The following is a 19,199-nucleotide window of genomic DNA, read 5'->3' as shown; positions in this document are numbered from 1 at the left end:
TTCAGTATCGCGGCACTGAAGTGGTTTCACGACATTCTTGAAAAACATTGTATCAGATTCTGTCATAAAACATATCCTCATCGTCAAGTTGCATAACTTCAAAAAATCGTAACCTAGCAACAACATAAACAAGAGTGATGTGAAGCCCTACACCTTTCCAGCGCGTGTTTTATAGTTCAGTTTTTACGTTATTAAGCTACTTTATACAGCATGTTACATTGATATAACCATGCAACCTGGCACTGGCTTCCTAACAACATATTCTTTATCATGATATGCCGAGAGAGAAATTGGGTCCGGGTCCAAACGTCAATCGAACAGAGCTGAGCATAACGGCGTTAACATAAAGATTGTATGAGCGTAAACATAGTTAAACCGCTTGATGGTCATTAAGTGGGAATTTGATACATCACTAAAAATCTAATAAGAGGATGTAAATCACGACAGCTATCAGACTCCCGCGGTACTATTGGAATAAGAATACTTTGCCCGACGAGTAAATGTTGATTTTATTCTTCTAATATCATAAGGGCAGCAAGGTGAAGTCTCCCATATTCGTCCTCCTCTTTCCCTTTGTGTAATGCTGTTGTACTCCGTCTCTCTCTTCAGCTCGTCTGTCCATCTTCTTAAACACTTCTTCTCCAATGGATTAGGTGAGGTGAACTGAGGTTTAACGTCGCGTCCAAGATTTGTGCACTTATATAACGACGTGTGTGTGTGTGTGTGCGTGTGCGTGTGCGTGTGCGCGCGCTTGTAATAGTCCGGATTAATTCCGATTTATAGTGCTAGCCCACTCCAATGCATTAATTATTTCTTTCTCTTTTTCTTTTGTTGTGGACATCCCCTAACGGATTGTCTCCTCCTTTCGGAGAAAACAAATGTGTGTAGAGTAGTGACAGAAATAGCCTGTCCCTAACAAAGTCCAGCCCCCATCCCCTTCCACCTCCAATCAGAATATTAAAGGGCCGCTTTCTTATAACTGTTCCCCAATCTTCTGCTGACCCCCTCCCTCTAGTTCTCCCAACCCTCCCCCTCCTCTTCTCCCAACCCTCACCCCTCCTCTTCTCCCAACCCTCTCCTCTTTTCCCCTCTTCTTCTCACGGCCCTCTCCCCTCCTTCTCCCAACCCTCTCTCCTTCTTTTCTACCAACCCTCTCCCATCCTCTTCTCCAACCCTCTTCTCCCACTCCTCTTTTCCCAACCCTCTCCCTTCTCTTCTCCCAACCCCCTCCCCTTTTCCCACCCCCCCCCCCCCTCCTCTTCCCCCAACCCTATCCCTCCTCTTTTCACAACCCTCTCCTTCCTCTACTCCCAACCCTCTCCCTCCTCTAGTCCCATTCCTCTTCTCCCAACCCCCTCCCTCTTCTCCCACCCCTTCTCTCAACCCTCTCCCTCCTCTTCTCCACCCCCCCTTCTCCAAACCCTCTCCGTTCAACCCCCTCCCCTTCTCCCAACCCTCTCCCTCCTCTAGTCCCACTCCTCTTCTCCCAACCCCCTCCCCTTCTCCCATCCCTCTCCTTCCTCTTCTCCCAAACCTCTCCCCCATCTTTACTGTCTCCATCTCGCATATCCGCATCTTTATGTATTCTTTATATCATATTTTTCAACTAATCTCACAGCAGCAAACACACCACGTTGATAAGAACCTGATCATAATGATTCATAGCACAATAATTGTCCACGGGGCACATCATCACAGAAGTAATGTTCACGTGGGATAGCAATTCTCCCTATGACCACTCTTGCCTTAATTCATTGCGATAGACACTGACGTTGCCGCCATGATGTATTGAACTGACGGTGTTACTCACACAAACGAATGCAATAAACCATGCTATTGTGATACAGACGTGTAGAAGCAGCCAGAACGTTATATTGGGAGATGTTTCTTGCTAAACCAACACGACGTTGATGTAATACACGCTGCTGAAGTAGTCGATGTAAACGCCCAGCGTGTTTTGATCAGCGTCATAATGCGTGAGAATCCCCCTTATACTTAAAGAAAATAATACATCATCTGACGATCATATTACCTTGGAAACACAACCTCCAAATTAAACAAAAACAATGGCCGACTTAAGTTTAGTCATAGGCAGTCGGAGCCTTTTGATATCTGACTGGGATTTTAGCATCGCTGACACACAGTGCAGCAATATTGTGGAGGGGGTTAAACAAATGAATTTCACAAATACCACTCCGTCACCGGTCTTCCATATGAACCGACCCACCAGGAACAGACCAGTCGTTTTGCATTGAAACTAGTTCTGAAGCTCACCTTCATTCTTCTAGAAAATCTTGAAAATCCAAACAATGAGATATTATTCCGCATACAACATACTTACGGAATATCAAATTTTATCATAAAACATGCAAAAATAAATGAGTGAAGAAAGATATGACGAATCCAAGATGGCTGCCATGGAAGTCATGACTAAGTTCGTATGAGCAAGGTTTGGACATATCATTGCTTTGATCATCCATTCCAAGTTTCTGCATAATATGTGTGAAGCCCATTTGTGGTGTCCCCCCGCCGTGATATTTCTGGAATATTGCTAAAAGCGGCGTAAAACTATACTCACTCGTTCTGCATAATAAGACCATCTGGTTTCCGTCAGGATGTCTGAAAGTCCGCCGGACATGATACCACAACATTCGGTCAAGGTGAGCTACAATGATACTATCTAAAAATAAAACCGACAACTTACCAGAGTTTGGACCATATTGACCCTCTGTGCCCTCATCAACTTTACGAAGTTATGAACGTCGATTATGCCTTCTGATTTAGCCTTCTCCAGCTGCGTGTCAATGGCGATATATGTGCCTGTCCGGCCTACGCCAGCACTGAAATATACATAAGACATTGTTAGCAACGATATACAAACAACACTCAAATATAACCCCTTTAATCAGAACAGGATCACGAAAGTCGCCCGCTTCATTTGGTTGTGGAATAACGCAAGAAATACGATGTAGGTAACGCAGACATCACTAACATCATCCCGATTAAGGAGAACTGACTTTTTGAAGATTCTTGCTTCGTTCCATGATGTCTTAATTTTGAAATGTTAAGCGTCTCCTACTACGGGCGTGCAATAAAGCGGCTGTTCAATCAAAGAATTTCTCGTGTCATCAATTTTCATTGCAAGATACTTCGTTCTCAATGTCTTTTGATATTTGTCGCTTTGTGGTCTTCCATGGTTCATGCAATCAGTCAGTCACCAATTTGTAGGTATGTGACCCTTTGGTTTCCTTTAAGGCTCAAGATATAAAAGACTTGAGATGGAATGAGAAGATTAGATTGACCTTTTACATAAATATTGAAGTCTAGTATTCGTTTACCAAGTATGTACATATCTACTTTCGTGCAAATTGCTTTATAAACTGCTTGGCGGCGGTCGGGTAGCCTAGTGGTTAAAGCGTTGGCTCGTCACGCCGAAGACCCGGGTTCGATTTCCTACATTAGTACAATGTGTGAAGCCCATTATTTCTGGTGCCCCCCCCCCCCCCCCCCTCCCCGCCGTGATAAGGCCGGAATATTGCTAAAAGCGGCGTAAAACCATACTCACTATTTATTGTTTGAATTTCAATTTTCAAATTTAAATTAAATCAGGCCTCGTTTTCTCTGTGTGACTTTTGTGGATGGAATTCGAATATGGTGGTGTCAGAGACGGGGACAATAAATCTGCAAGACGGAATGGGATTGTTGTGGTGTGTTGGATAAAATAACATCTATTTGAAAACATTATCCTTGCTAGCCCACACATCGCTATATGCATTTAATAGAACCAGAGTTATGCCCATTTGTTGAATTAATGGATCTCATGTTGAGCCCAGGTTAGAATTTCAAGACACTGTGGCTTATAGAGCATGACAGACACCCAATTAGCCATAAATAGAGCTAAATGTGACCAGGGCTTAATATCAAACAAGATAGGGAGCAGCAGACATCCCTGGCGTACACACTTCATTTCAAAGGCTTGAAAATAGAAGGGTTTCTCTGACAATTATATTAAGGAAACATCATGGGTGCTTGAAATTTATTAAACAATGCCCTCGCAGCTCGTCTTTGTGTGAAACGGGCCAAATTAGGCTGACCAAAAACCAAATTAATGTTGAAGAGTTAATCATGTGAAACGTTGGAAATTCCTCAAAGGCGATTGCTGTTTGCGACCGAAGCCGTTCCCTTACAGGCTCTACAAATCGATAAACTGCAGCTGACACTAGGGTGTAACATCAATTATTTCATTAGGGCCGCGCCGGTCGAATTTTAGCTAAAAAGGCCAAGCTACTTCACGTTTGATTGAAATAATACTCGGTGATGAACATTTCCGCTTCTCGGGAGCTTTCTAAGGGAACAAAATACACTTGTTCGTAGCACAGAACCTCGCATGCGGATGGGCCTCAGCTATAACATCAAACATGATGTAATTCAAAACTCAAACATGGCATATGGCGTTTTGGAACCGGTAATTTATTTCTGGCGGACGTGAGGGTAATTTGCTGGAGTGGTAGTCAGTCTTTGCAAAATGTAGCTCACATGACAAACGGAGATGCCTTTTCTATAGTCTATGGACCTTGGTTCTCGGCATTAGAACTCACAGCTAGTTATCCGGGATTCGTCATCAAAGATAAGATTAGCTATGACTTGCGGTGAAAGATAATGCTCAATAAGAATACATCTTTGATCCTAAGCTCTCTGCTGTTTCGCGCACAATCGTTTGTTCATGCTGAAAATAAGGTCTGATTTGTGACAATATCATTAAAGGTTTGCACTGCAAAGGCAGCAAAGGTGAGCTCAAAAATGAAATATATTGTCAGATTAATAAGAAGCCATATCAATCTTGTATTTTCTAAAACGATTTTCTTTCCTGAATGCATATTTAATGCATCCCTTTTGATTATATAATTCATGAAGGATTAATTCGAGGAATTATTAACATTCCAAGCGTAGAAAATACCCTTCAAAAGAAAGAATGTTCTTTTAAACAGGCTTATCAAACTAATCTCTACATAATTTTCTCCCCTATCAACATGACAAATTACACATTCAATGTGTTTTTTCAAAGTTTTAGTCCCAAGTGGAAAATCATGTTATGGAAAGCTGCAAAGTAACATTTACGAAGGATTAAAAATTTGAAGTTGCAAACAGGGGACTAGAGTTATTGTATTACATGTTTTCAAGCATTGGCTCTGACTGTAATATCCGATATTGCATGTTTGCATTACATACATCACATACAAAACATCGATTTTTGCGGTGAAACAATATTTATAATGACAACATAATCCTTAGTTCCAAAGCGGGACTATTAGATGACGGTAGTACATTATGGGATGTATGCAATCCTTCACGAAGAGCGTGGATCCCCCATTACCAATATGCCACGGAATGTGATCGTGGCGATGTGTCAGATACACTGTGTTCGAGACTCTGTGTTCGAGACGCGTTTGTGTACGTTTAGGTTTCAAACGGGACAAAGCATTTGGAAGACGGAATGGGATTGTGGTGGTGTGTTAGAAACGACAAAAACATATTAGGCAGATGTAATTTAAACATGGGGCTGTGTTGGAAGGTAGGACAATAACTTGAGTAGATGGGATGTGATCGTGGTTGTGTATGCGACGAGGTTATTACTTGGGTAGATGTGATGTGATCGTGGTTGTGTATGCGAAGAAGTTATTACTTGGGTAGATGGGATGTGATCGTGGTGGTGTATTCGATAGGTCTTTAACTTGATTAGATGTGATGTGATCGTGGTGGTGTATTCGACGAGGTTATTACTTGGGTAGTGGTGTATTCAACGAGGTTATTACTTGGGTAGATGGGATGTGATCGTAGTGGTGTATTCAACGAGGTTATTACTTGGGTAGATGGGATGTGATCGTGGTGGTGTATTCGACGAGGTTATTACTTGGGTAGATGTGATGTGATCGTGGTGGTGTATTCGACGAGGTTATTACTTGGGAAGATGTGATGTGATCGTAGTGGTGTATTCAACGAGGTTATTACTTGGGTAGATGGGATGGGATCGTGGTGTTGTATTCAACGAAACGAGGTTATTACTTGGGTAGATGGGATGTGATCGTGGTGTTGTATTCAACGAGGTTATTACTTGGGTAGATGGGAAGTGATCGTAGTGGTGTATTCAACGAGGTTATTACTTGGGTAGATGTGATGTGATCGTGGTGTTGTATTCGACGAGGTAACTGACTTGGGTAGATGGGATGTGATTGTGGTGGTGCGTTAAAACGACGAAAATAACTCGGGGGAACACCCTAACATATTAATGTGATCACTCGAGTCATCAGAACCCCCAATCATCTGATACTTGTACATTAATGCAAATACTTGTAAGTCCACAGACATCATACATCAGTCGTTTATTTATTAGCTATTTGTTTTAATTTGCATTGTATCTCTAAGAATTATGTATCATTGACACTGTCGTGTTAAACTAAAACTGTGTAACTGTAGAATTGTATTGTGGTGACGTTCATTAAGCACGTTCATTGTTGCACTATGAGCCTGTGCTCTGAGAGTGGTCCCCAAGTTCCTTGACACATGTGCTGGGAAATGCCCCTGTTCAAGCCACATGCTTAGGCAATAATTCAGTTTGCAATAGATACCGCACCACGTGCTATTTCACGTGCCAATTGACCGAAAACATCCCGCTAACGAGACGCCAATTAGAAACGCCACGCCACAAGAGGGTTAAACTATTGCCGTAATTTAGTTACTCAAAATGAGCTTGGGAGGCAACTTCAATTTCACTGTCATAGTCATTTTGATGAAGCTCTTCCAGGACCATTATGATATTGATTTATAACGACACAAATACATTATTTGTTTGACAATGCAAATACATCTTATTTTAGTGCTAGTTGCTTTTCTTGCGAAAGGCATGTTTCTAAATCTTAAGAGACAAAGTTATTCCCAAGTGTTATGAAAGTCTTACATTAAATGTTTCCATTTGACAAATCAAAGAAATTGGTAAAGAAATCGATGAATGAAAACACACAAACGTTCAGCTACGTAGAAGAAAAAAGGGTTTACGGACTCGGAAGCAATTGTCCATTGCACATTCACAAATTACGTTTCGGTGTTTTACACCACACAATTCGACATGAACACGAAATAAATCTTGTCAATAACTTGCCCGTGACACGTTCATTTCTCGCCAACCAGTCTTCGCGTCATGAACACGAGGCATGGCGAGATCTATGTCATCTGAGGGCGGGTTCGCCGATCAGCAAATTAAGTCTGGAGAGAGCATGGCACCTTGCCTCATGCCATGCAATGAGTTATGTATTCTGTAAACACATTCCCGTTATCCGTGACCTCTGGAGTTGCTGACTAGACATTGTGACCGAACAAAGCACCCCTGGGTTTGACAGATAGTATTGATCATATTAGTACAATATTTGTACATGAAATATTTTTCCAGGATATGAGGAACGGTTTTTCAACATCGCCCTCAGAGCGTGGTACCACTAATGTCAAGAAATGAAATACGACCAAATTGGATCGAACTAAATTGACCAGATTAGAGAACCTAGGGCGCCACCGTAGGTCGACTTAGCGAGTCAGGACAGAAATTAATACACGTTTAAACATCGTTATTGGATCAAACATGCTATCAATGTGTTCTATGGATGCTGGATTTCTCTAAGCTAGGGGCAATAATACTGATTTGTACGAGAGCGTCCTGTTGTTGTACGGAAATGCCAATCTACTGTGACCTATTGATGCGTCTCTTGTGAGATACAATATTATCACAGCTACAATGACACATGATAAATTGTATGAATGAATGGTACTTTCAAGCAGGTATAGGGCTGTGATTAGAAGTATGATGTTGTGTAATCATTCGACTATTTGACATTAAGCTGCAGTGGAATGGCTCAGCGGTTAAGGTATCAACCCCACACGTTGCTACACAATTGTAGTGCATGTTGCTTTTAACATCGAGGCGTCGAACTGGGGACATGTTCCAATTGAAATAGAAAACATCAACCCGCAAGAACAAGCAGTCTCCTTCATCTGTGGGGACAAAAGAATGGATCACTGTAAATCAGTGATGACAGCAGGTTCTCGCGTAAGACGTTAGCATGTCCTGCTCTACTGGTAGCACATGCCTCTCACATAAACCCTCTTTAAAAGTATTTCACTGACAAATGTGGTGCGGTGGGGTGGCTTAGTGGTTAAAGCGTTCGGATCGGATTCGATGCCCGACATGGGTAAAATGTGTGAAGCCCATTTCTGGTATCCCCCGCCTTGATATTGCTGGAATATTGCTACAAGCGGCGTAAAACAATACTCACTCAATCACAAAAAAAGTGTGTCAAGGTTGTCAGAACTTATTGAAATAAATCGCACAGAACACATTTACAAACGTAATAATTACTATAGCGCCAATAATTGGTTTAGATTACACATTTATATGCAGACTAAAGACGAAGTGAATTTTCTTCCTTTGGTGGAGTGAGTATGGTTAATGCCGCTTTTAGCAATATCGCCTTGGCGCAAATCAGAAATGGGCTTCACATATTGCACCCATTTCACCATTAATTTTGTGCAAAACATTTAAATAACATTTCCTGACGTCATGACAGAAAATAGAAGGGTCTGGAGTCACCAACTGTCTTCTCCGCAGATTGCGTCGGCGGCTATCTCGATGTCAGCACTTCGCGTCTATAATTACGATCAAATCACGAATGTCTAAACATCAACACCGCGTATCTCTTACGTAAACCGAGTGACACCTATTAATGGATTAGCGTTCAATACATAGCTGTGATTGCGTTGTGTTATTTTAGGGCTGCAGTGTGCAACTTTTAGTGCACGTATATTTCGAAATAAGACAAAACCAAAACGTCACTTTTTTCAGCGTTAATCAAAACAAGTTTTGTTTGTTGTTTAACGCCGCACTCAGCAATCAGAATATTCCAGCTGTATGACGGAGGTCTGTAAATAATCGAGTTTAGAACAGACAATCCATTCATTGATATCATGAACATCGATCTAGGCAATTGGGATCGATGACATGCATCAACCTAGTAAGAAAGCCTGACCACCCGATCCCGTTAGTCGCCTCTTACGACAAGCATAGTCGCCTTTTACGACAAGCATGGATTGCTGAAGACCTATTCTACCCCGGATCTTCACGGGTCCAATAGACAGGCAGATATCGAGAAAAGTGAGTAAAATTGAGTAGAGTGAGCGTTAAATGTAATTATCACAAACGTACAGCAGGGAATTGAAAGAAAACAGAAAGGAAGACGAAAACCGTTTACTGGACGAACACACACGCCATCGATGAATTAATAACACCATCTCAAGAAGAAATACTGAAAAGTGAGACATTCAAACAGTTAACAAACATGACACCTAAGCACCTAAAGAACAATCTTTTGACAATACTGTGGATTAATGATGTGAAGCAAAGCGCCAGTGCAGTAGAACAGGCTAATAATTCGGATGACGAATGCAGCTAAAAACTTCGATCAATGACTAGTGCCAGAGCTGCCCATTCATCAAGTCCTACGCACGGTTATGATATTGGGATAGCAACGTCCAGTCAGTCTGGCCAGAGTCCCTTATAATGACGAGTCGGGCGGGAGTTTAACCCAATTAGATTAAGACTCCTGATAATCTTGTGAAGGGGCTGAGTGTTCATTTTGCCAGAAATATAACCGAATTTGGAAGCCAAAAAGAGATTACAGGATCACCCAGAATACTGCCCCATGTTGGGAGACGTTGACACGCTTCCATGGCACTGCTGGGTCATGGGCTCAGCTGATGTGATGCTTGATAGGAAAACATGAATTAACTCTCAAAGAACGTCTGGCGATAATTGTCAATAAAGCCCGAATAACATTTCCATGCTAGTTGGTGTTATCAAAGTCATCATTTAATGCATTGGTTCTTTTTCCATTCGATATTTCGTGTTCGGGTTCTAAATGAAGTTGAATGCTTCAAAGTTACAGGGGGCACGGGTGGCCAAGTCGTCTTAGGGGCCGCGATTCGCTGTGCAGAGTTGAGTCCCTCGGGCACGCCAGGAACCTGTGATTGTGGGATCGAATCCCGGTTCGCCCCGATTATGTTTCTAGGTTTGTCAGCTCGCGCTCGCTGGTTTCGCCGAACTGGTAAACGTCTGAGACCTGCATCACTGCGGGCTTTCCTCCCACATTAAGCTGACACGCCGTGATGTAACTGGAATACTGTTAATAGCGGCGTTAAACCCAACTCACTCACTCACTCAAAGTTACAGAAGACATATTTGAGTTATCTCCATTTCACCCTGACTCTATTTTGACGCTTTCACAACCTCGATTATCCAGAGCATTATATTTCAACTCTGTTATGGTAAACTACGGTTATAACGAACTAACAGGGGCCACATATTTTAGTTCGTTATAACCGTAGTTCATTATACGCATATACACATCATATATACAGTAAATGGCCGGGACCCCAAAAACAACAGTTCCTTATATCGCCTGTTCGTTACAAGCGTGTTCGTTATAAACGTAGTTTACTTTATATACTAAAAACCCATTCGATACCGAAGCTTCGTTTTGAACCCGAATGACACTAGGCTGAACATAGTCTTCAGATCAAATTGAACTGATTTGTTTATTGGGTGATCAGGCTCAGCTTTTTGAATCTGAGGCATACTATTGTGATTTGAAAACCTCTGATTGACCAATCAGAACCGACTATTTAATTACTAAGCACTGTAACTATTTTAAACATCATGATGATCTTACCATCTGTCACTGATTTTCACTGATCCATTCACTTATTTTTCACCGCTATTTTACCTTTTAAGCTCAATAAAATCTATTTCATCGGATAATCAAGACACTTATTTTCTAGCGTTGTAGTTTTACATACACATAGTGTCAAGACTAAAGCGTACGACAGTTGTGATCATACATAATAGGACATGTCGTTTGCATCCGGCATTACATTTTATACTCTATTTTTGCGTCAGTGGTTTCCAAAGGCTAATGTAACCTAAAATACCTATAAATTAGATTAAAACACATCTATACTAAATACTCTTTGTGGTCACCTGGTTCCCGATTTAGCAACGAATGTACGTCAAATCCAACAGAAATCGACATTCTGAACAGCAAAGACGTGTTTCTGTACGTCAATGTGCAAAATGAAAATGTCTCCGACAGCATGATAAAATGGTTGTCACATAATACTGAAACGTTATGGAAAACATAATGGGCTTGCTTGATTACGTCGTCTCCTTATCAAAATCCAAAACCGCCATGACACTCAAGTAAAAGACCATAAACAGCGAAGGAATGCGAACATCATAGTATAACACAAATCCAATTACAATAATTTAGCCCCCCCTCACTAAATATTCTCAAATGATATGCAAAACCATATTAGCCTGACAGTTCATATCACTGTTCGTGATAATTTACGGTTGTCATTAATAACGGTTTCCGGCAAATATGCAAATGAGCCTCTCCATCAAGTTCTGTCGGTGACATCAATGTCTCTAGACAAAGAAAAAGGACACCATTTTCATCAGTTATAAGAGTGCCCCCCTCCTCATAATACCTCTCTGACCAGCCTGGCGCTGATCTCATGAGGTCAAGTGACCTCTGGCCAGAACTGGACGCAGCAGTGTTGTTTCAGATGGGACCACCAGATAATTGGGTTACGTCTAAGTTCCTGTCAATCTCTGGTCAGAGCATTATGAGCGATAAAACATGCGCCACAACACACCCGCTGTCGCACTGAAACAATTCGAAGCATTTGGCACTGATCTAAGAGATACACAGACATCAACTACTGCCCCTTGGCAACCATTAAAGGGATACTATTTGAGTCTGGCTTCTTTTCTTGTAATGCTGGCAGATCAATGTTAGGGCTGTTTTTATTGATTGTAAAAAAATCCGCTAACATCTCCCTTACAAGCAGTTATACATGATGCACTAGAAAACAAGTGAGAAGTTTCAAAGTACTGGCAACAATGGGGTGCCTTGAAAGTAGGTTCGTGATATTTGGCAGTCTACCGGAAATAGTATACAGCTATTTTAGTGATAGTAACTATGCTCGGACTTGAAAACCTTGTATTCAGTCTTTTAAAAGTTAAACAGAGATACGAAGCGATAGGCGCAGCTGGAGAGTGATTTTACGACTTTCGAAAAGAGGGGAACAGCACTAGTCTGGTGAAATTACTTTATTTGATACAGAGACGGATATAGCTGTTGTCGGACATATATGCATTTGATGAACACAGTTTTAGTCTAGTAGTATAGTAGTCCTAGGAGATTTTCTTTTCTGCTTTTAGTAGACTGTGGAAAACGTTTTATCACTTTATTTATTCGACATAGCCATTGGACGGACACAATTGTTGCCTTGGCGTTTTTTTACTTTTCTTTTCAACTTTTTCTACTTTTCTGCTTTTAGCAGAGATGTCTTATGACATGTGAAAATGGTTTGGTCGCTTTATTTATTGACATTGGCATTGGATGGACGCTTTAGTCTTGACTGACACACGCCATACCTGGAAAGTCAGTTAACCCGGAGATAAGCAGGTCGAAAAATGCATTGTAGGCTTGACAAAACTAACTGAAGCTGTCTTCAAATTGTATACGTTGATAGTGATTATCACAGCAAAATCTATAATGCTGGCGTCTTGGTCTTATAGTGAGCTTTTAGCAATATTCAGAAATATCACGTCGGGGGACACCAGAAATGGGCTTCACACATTGTACCCATGTGGGGAATCGACCCCGGGCCTTTAGCGTGACGAGCGAACGCTTTAACCAAAAGACTCCCCAACAGCCCCCTAACTCTCACAGCATTACCTACACAATAACGGACTATATATTCCATCTGTACTACTCAATAGAAGTTAAAGAACATCCGATTCATTCATATTACTATAGTTAATCTGTCACGACATGACAGATTAACTATAGCAACATGAAAGCATCACGCGTTCTTTTCAGTAGTACACGTTAGCTGTGCAACGCGTGTAGAAGTAGAATATATTGTAAAATTTTCATAAAATGTCGAGAATAGTTTCAGGTTCATATAGTGTTCTTAGTCGTTTACACTGTAAACTTCTCATTGTAACATGAAGTTTAGGGATATTAAAGCGGTTTGTGCTTTGCGTCTAAATGCATGTATGTCAGATGTATATTTCGATAAACGCTTTTTGTTTTTAGGAATAAACCTTTCAGAAAATGAACGTATATCTACAGTGAATCCAACCTGACATATACATGTTTTTCCAGCTGGTCTTTAATTGATTTGTTTGGCATGAGAATTCGCTTTTTCTACAAAGTGTTTGTAATTGCCTCCTTACCGTTTGTTTCCATAGGAACAAACCACTTAGCAAACTTGCATTCTCTGCACGCCAAGAGTTAAACAGAGGGAGAGAAAGAGAATGAGTTGCACACATGGGGAATATGACAACGAAGGGAGTCACTATGTCATAGTTGGTGCGTCCATATTTTTTCCTTTGTCTTCAGCTACCCGTGGTTGTTGTTGGCGACTAACGGGATCGGGTGGTCAGGCTCGTTGGTATCCCGATTGCATAGACCAATGCTCATGTCAACCGCTGAGGCAGTTTAGTCCAGACTCGACTATTTGCAGCTGACCGCCGTTAAACAACAACAACCAAACACACTTGTACTTTAACATCGTGGTTTTGTCCTTTGGATTTGAGGTGCGTTGCACTGGTTTTGTGTTGTTGAACACGTGACTGACAAATTTGATAATCTCCACTCCCAACAATCTGATGAAGTCAAAAGATTAGGAAAGCTTTTGCATTTCCAAAACCAAACAGGTCTAATCTCATGCGCTCAAGCAGAATGACCAGAAACAATACAAGGCTATGATTACATCGTTTGGATAGGAGGATAAGAATCAAAGATCAACATTGTGTGACCATGGCCTTCAGTCATGACGGGCGCTTCAGGAAAGGCATATGTTCACCCGTTTCGCGAACATCGGTGTCGCATTTTTCTTAACCTTTTATTGAGTTCCTCCTTTCCTCTTCTTGCGACAGACAAACGAATAAACCGTTATGACCCAATAACCCGGGTTAGAATAGACCTCCAGCAACCCAACTTACGGAATGATCAATATATCAATCACTGGATTTTCTGGTCCCGACTCGATTATTTACAGACCGCCGTCATATAGCTGGAATATTGCCGAGTGCGGCGTTAAACAACAAACAAACAATCACAACTTTTAACGGATGCATAAGTTTCTTCTCCAGCAATACATTATTTCTAATATTCTTTGCGTTGAACATGTTACCCGGAGATATCATAAACAATGCCAATGGGGGAGATTTTTTAATGGTTTTACCTGCAGTGCACAATTACTGTTCCATTGTCAAGGCTGTCGTACGCCCGGATCTTCTGGCGGAACAACAACAAGGAATTGCCGAACTTTGGTACTCCGTGGTCTGGCCACGTGGTATAGTGGAACTGTTTAACGTATTTGGACTGGCTCTCCTGAAAAACAAATATTCATATTTAGTCAACAGTCATTAGAACTGCGTGACATCAATTTCGCACATCACTGAATTAAAAGTGGGTGAGTAAGGTTTTACGCCGCTTTTAACAATATTCCAGCAATATCACAGCAGGGGACACCAGCAATGGGCTTCACACATTGTACCAACTGAATTATAAGGACGAAGCTAGTTCACATAATCTTATGCCTCACATGAGAACAAGTGAGCAAGTCATAGATCAAACAACATTGTGCTTTGTTTAACGCCATTATACCAGCTCAATTTGTGAGGAAAGCCAAAACGTATGAAGGTCATAGACGTTTAGGACATTCAGAAATGCTAATGGGTGTGGAAGCAACAGATAAAGGATTTTTTTCAGCAGATCCTAAGGGAAGCACTCTCCATAGCGAGATACGGCGCATACAACACTAGGCCAGTCAGAGTTACACTAAATAGTCCTATCACTGAGATCGCTTTGTGGAACATGGCTCTAGGCTTTCTATCCACCAATCCTCTCCCCTGTTTAATTATCCTTGTATGATTTCGCATGGTGACTCCGTTAGTCAAACCTTTTTATGGCGAGCTTATGACAATAATACCAGACTGTATGTCAGAACGTAACTTTTAACACAATGATTACTCCCTTGTTTACGAATGCATGCCGGGAGATACCTCGGGCGACACTTCCGCTTTAGCGTGTACCCACGCAGCACAATGATGATTAAACAACCAGCATCAGGGCTATTACCACCCTCACCGTTGTTATTATAGGCCCGCGATACCACAAAGAGAAAATCAAACACTACATCCAAGGATGAGGACCAAATTAACCTTTCATAACGTAATGAAACTTTTTTGTGACTTTATTCTAAACACAAATAATGTGCATGCCGTTCAACTTAATTACAAAACCCATTCTGATTTCAAAAGTATTTGTTATGCGTGTGGAGTTTCAGAAATGACAAAACAATGAAACATTCGGGGTTCAACAAGCACGTCTTTGCTCCCGCTCTTCCCAGCATCATATCCGTTATATTTGACTTGAAATGGTTCAAATGTTAGGTTATGCAGCATAATGACATGGGATAATAGAAGTATTGTCTGACCTTAAACAATTTAATACAGTGAGTCACACTAAATTTTATTCTATGTTAAATCTGGAAGCTCTCTTGACCCATTCTATTTGCTTGCACAGTCAAGTCCTTAATGCATATAATTACATGCTGAAACACTAGGCACATTCATCCCCATTTATCATTCGCTGCATATGATTTGAGGTTAAAATTGAGTTTGAAGAAACGGTATAAAATTTCACCTAAATTATACAGTTATAAAATTATTTTAAGAGATAATTGATGAAGTTAGTCATACGCATTTAGCATGGTATTTTTGGGCATGGTATTCCGTCTCACAAGGGCATGAATGAAAGGCTAAATGGTTATGGATGGCACGGGTGGCCCACTTAGGCGTCGCAATTCGCTGTACAGAGTTGCGTCCCTTGGACACGACAGGAACCTATGATTGTGGGTTCGAAACCTGGTTCGCCCCGAATATGTTTCTAGGCTTGTCAGCGCATTACCCACAGTGGTAAACATCTGAGACTTGCATTGCTAAGCTAAAACGCCGTGATATAACTAGACTATTGTTCAAAGTAGCGTCAAAACGAACTCACTGACTCAGAAGTGATAATCAACTTTAGAGGTTGTAACACATTTATGATTTTTTGTCGATTTACTCAAGGGGCAGTTTTATACACGTGTGAGTATCGTATAAATGAACTGTCACAACACAAGACACCATATAACAATATATCATAGTCGCATCTCTGGGGACTTCGCTATTATACTTTACGCCAACACAATGTAACGTGTCTACATCCCTGTCCGAAAGAAACAACAGTAATTCCACAAGGACTGATTCCGTTGCCAAAAAAGTGATGACTCGTAGCTGGTTATTCGATTTAATCTGAAGTAAATTCTCATGTGAAAATGTACCCAATATCTGAATTATTAAACTTCATTTTCGTTCTTTTTGAGTACTGTCGGTTAATGTACACACGAACAAATACGCATTCCCTACAACACTAGTGTAAGGTCATTGTGACCTGTTAATTAAACGAAAAAGTACAAGATTGCTTCTAGACAGACAGTTCACGCCGCGTATCAACACGCTGATGTTCAAGTCGTTTTGTATCCAAATAAAAAACAAACATATGTTGTTGCCCGAGTGAGTTTCAAAGACCAACCATCGCGAAATTGTGAAATCGCGAAAAGACAAAAGAAAACTCTCATATACTTTTCTTTATTTGTACAAAAGTTCTGTAATTGATATTTCATGTAATCATGTAGCAAAACAAGACTGTACGCATTCATTGTTATAGGTTATGAGAATACCAGCAAGAACCTCAAATGATTAAAGTACCAAGGCTTACCTTAGACAGTAAGAACGTCCTGACAATAAAGTCCGGCAGTATATCGGTGCCAAGTAGCTGTACCGATATATTGCCATATTGCTCGCACCCATCGTCAGGCCAATACTGCTCACACTTTTTCTGAAAATAAAATACGAATTCAAAACAATGAAGAAAATTTATGCATCACAGTTAAGGACCATTATTTTCTATTTCAACTTTATACATACAGCGATAATGATGCAGAGATGAAGCTGTTTAGCACTCCAGGACATGTTAAAATGTATTTAGTACTATCGTGATTATTAGCATCAATATCATCACCATCATTATTACCATCACCATCATCATCATCATCATCATCTTACCTTCCCCGTCTCTGTAGCGTTGGTCAGCATGATGAGTGTTTTTGAATTTTCCTGCCACACCATCCTCCATATATCATTAATAGTTGGTTTTATTGGTCCTGTGGAGAAGAGTGAGTGAGTTAGTGAGGTAATGTTGTTTTACGCCGCAGTCGGCACTATGACATCATATCACGTGACTGAGTGCGCGATACTGGACCAGGAAACCAGGGACTGAAAGTAGGAGCACCGATCTCCGCCACTGGGCACTGACACAATCAGCCATGACACAGCGCCTCAATTTTAATGGTCTCAAGGAGAGCATGAGGTACAGGGTACCTGATTCCTAACATTATACCAGATATATACCAAATATTAATAACCGTCCTGAAAACTCACGTTCACAAGGCATGTTTTTTTTAACAATTGACTTGCCTTTGCATGTGTTTGTGACGGGTGCCATTGGTGGAACTGGATACGCTCACCTTTCCGCGAACACTTGCCATCATCACTATTTGATAATGATTCATAAACACATGCTTATGACGTGGTCCTAATCGTGCAATTAACTCTGCTTACAGCAGAAATATCTTTTCATCATATTGAGTGAATTTGATTTTACGCCGCTTTTAGCAATATTCCTGCAATACCATGGCGCGGGACACCTGAAATGGGCTTCACACATTGTACCCATGTCGGCAATCGAACCCGGGTCTTCGGCGTGACGAGCGAACGCTTTAACCACTGGCCAACCCGACCGCCCCCTTTTGATCATAGAAAAAAAATAGTTCACCTCTATTTTAATATTTCTTTGTCTATTACTTAGTCAGTAAAATCCATTTCTTAGAAAAATGAAATTCGTTTTGAGATGTGAAGAAAATATCAACCCACCTTGTGCTGCTATATATGCTCTGGGTTTGTGATACCCCTGCAAGACAAAACAAAATATATCACAAAGGTTATTTGGTAAAGCAACTGAGGGCATTTCACGTCATTGTTATTCGACCTTTGATAATACCTTTGGTATAAATAATCACCGTATTAAAATAAAAAACAGTTTAGTTACATCTTTTAAGCTTTATATAACCTTCTACCGAGACATATAAAGTGAAACACCCTTAATGGGGACAGTGCTATTCCATGTGAAATCTTCAAGATTAAGCTAGTTTTGTGTAAAGGTTGTGCTTTTTACTCAATCGGAAAAGAATTTTTTTGCAGTGAGGTTTGTTCGAATATTTCTTTTAATTGTCTTTTTAAAGTAATATAATAGCAGTCAGCTTTTGAAAGTCCAAGCTTACAGGTCGCAGAGCTCTGCCATTTTAATGGCACTATAATATACCTATATAGGATCTTAAATGGGAAGGTCCTTAAATTTGAACCCACACTTAGTAGATCCTGGTAGTTAAGGGACATAACTCTGAAGGGACTCTTGTGGTGCCCTAAATCACATGTGCCCTTTCAGTGTAATAAACCTGAAAATATACTACTCAAAAGAAGTAACAGATCACTCGATTCTTTCATATCACTATACTTCATCTGTCATGGCACGACAAATTTACTATAAGAATAGGAGTAGGAAATAAAGTGTGCGATCTATGTCCATAGATACTCACATCTATATAATTGGCATTGATATAGTCATCTGTTGGGTCGTCTCCTTCCAACTCCAAAACAACTCGAGAGTGATCATCTGGAAATAAGAGCTGAAGTTAAACGTGTGATCCAACAAGGTCTCCTTCCTACCCCAAAACAACTCGAGAATGATCATCTGGAAATCAGAGCTGAAGATAAACGTGTGATCCAACAATGTCTCCTTCCTACCCCAAAACAACTCGAGAATGATCATCTGGAAATCAGAGCTGAAGATAAACGTGTGATCCAACAATGTCTCCTTCCTACCCCAAAACAACTCGAGAGTGATAATCTGGAATTGAAA

General features: G+C 40.8%; 1 protein-coding gene across 7 annotated transcripts in view; it reads right to left on the bottom strand.

The window, feature by feature from the left end:
• The window catches only part of LOC139479924 (receptor-type tyrosine-protein phosphatase mu-like), a 195,115-nt gene that overhangs the window by 27,973 nt on the left and 147,943 nt on the right, over positions 1-19,199 (bottom strand). For all 7 annotated transcript variants that reach the window (XM_071262856.1, XM_071262850.1, XM_071262853.1 and 4 more), the window contains 6 exons: positions 18,877-18,953; positions 18,155-18,191; positions 17,288-17,385; positions 16,941-17,060; positions 14,359-14,507; positions 2,705-2,840 (listed from right to left, as the gene is read on the bottom strand). In XM_071262856.1, the coding sequence (XP_071118957.1) occupies positions 2,705-2,840; positions 14,359-14,507; positions 16,941-17,060; positions 17,288-17,385; positions 18,155-18,191; positions 18,877-18,953 (617 nt within the window). The remainder of the gene's footprint in view (positions 1-2,704; positions 2,841-14,358; positions 14,508-16,940; positions 17,061-17,287; positions 17,386-18,154; positions 18,192-18,876; positions 18,954-19,199) is intronic.

Source organism: Haliotis cracherodii, unplaced genomic scaffold (assembly GCF_022045235.1).
Source record: "Haliotis cracherodii isolate W230 unplaced genomic scaffold, xgHalCrac1.p SCAF_4, whole genome shotgun sequence".
Taxonomy (NCBI): Eukaryota; Metazoa; Mollusca; class Gastropoda; order Lepetellida; family Haliotidae; genus Haliotis; species Haliotis cracherodii.
Note: the sequence above shows the minus strand (reverse complement) of the source record. Positions and strands in the feature narration are given on the sequence as shown.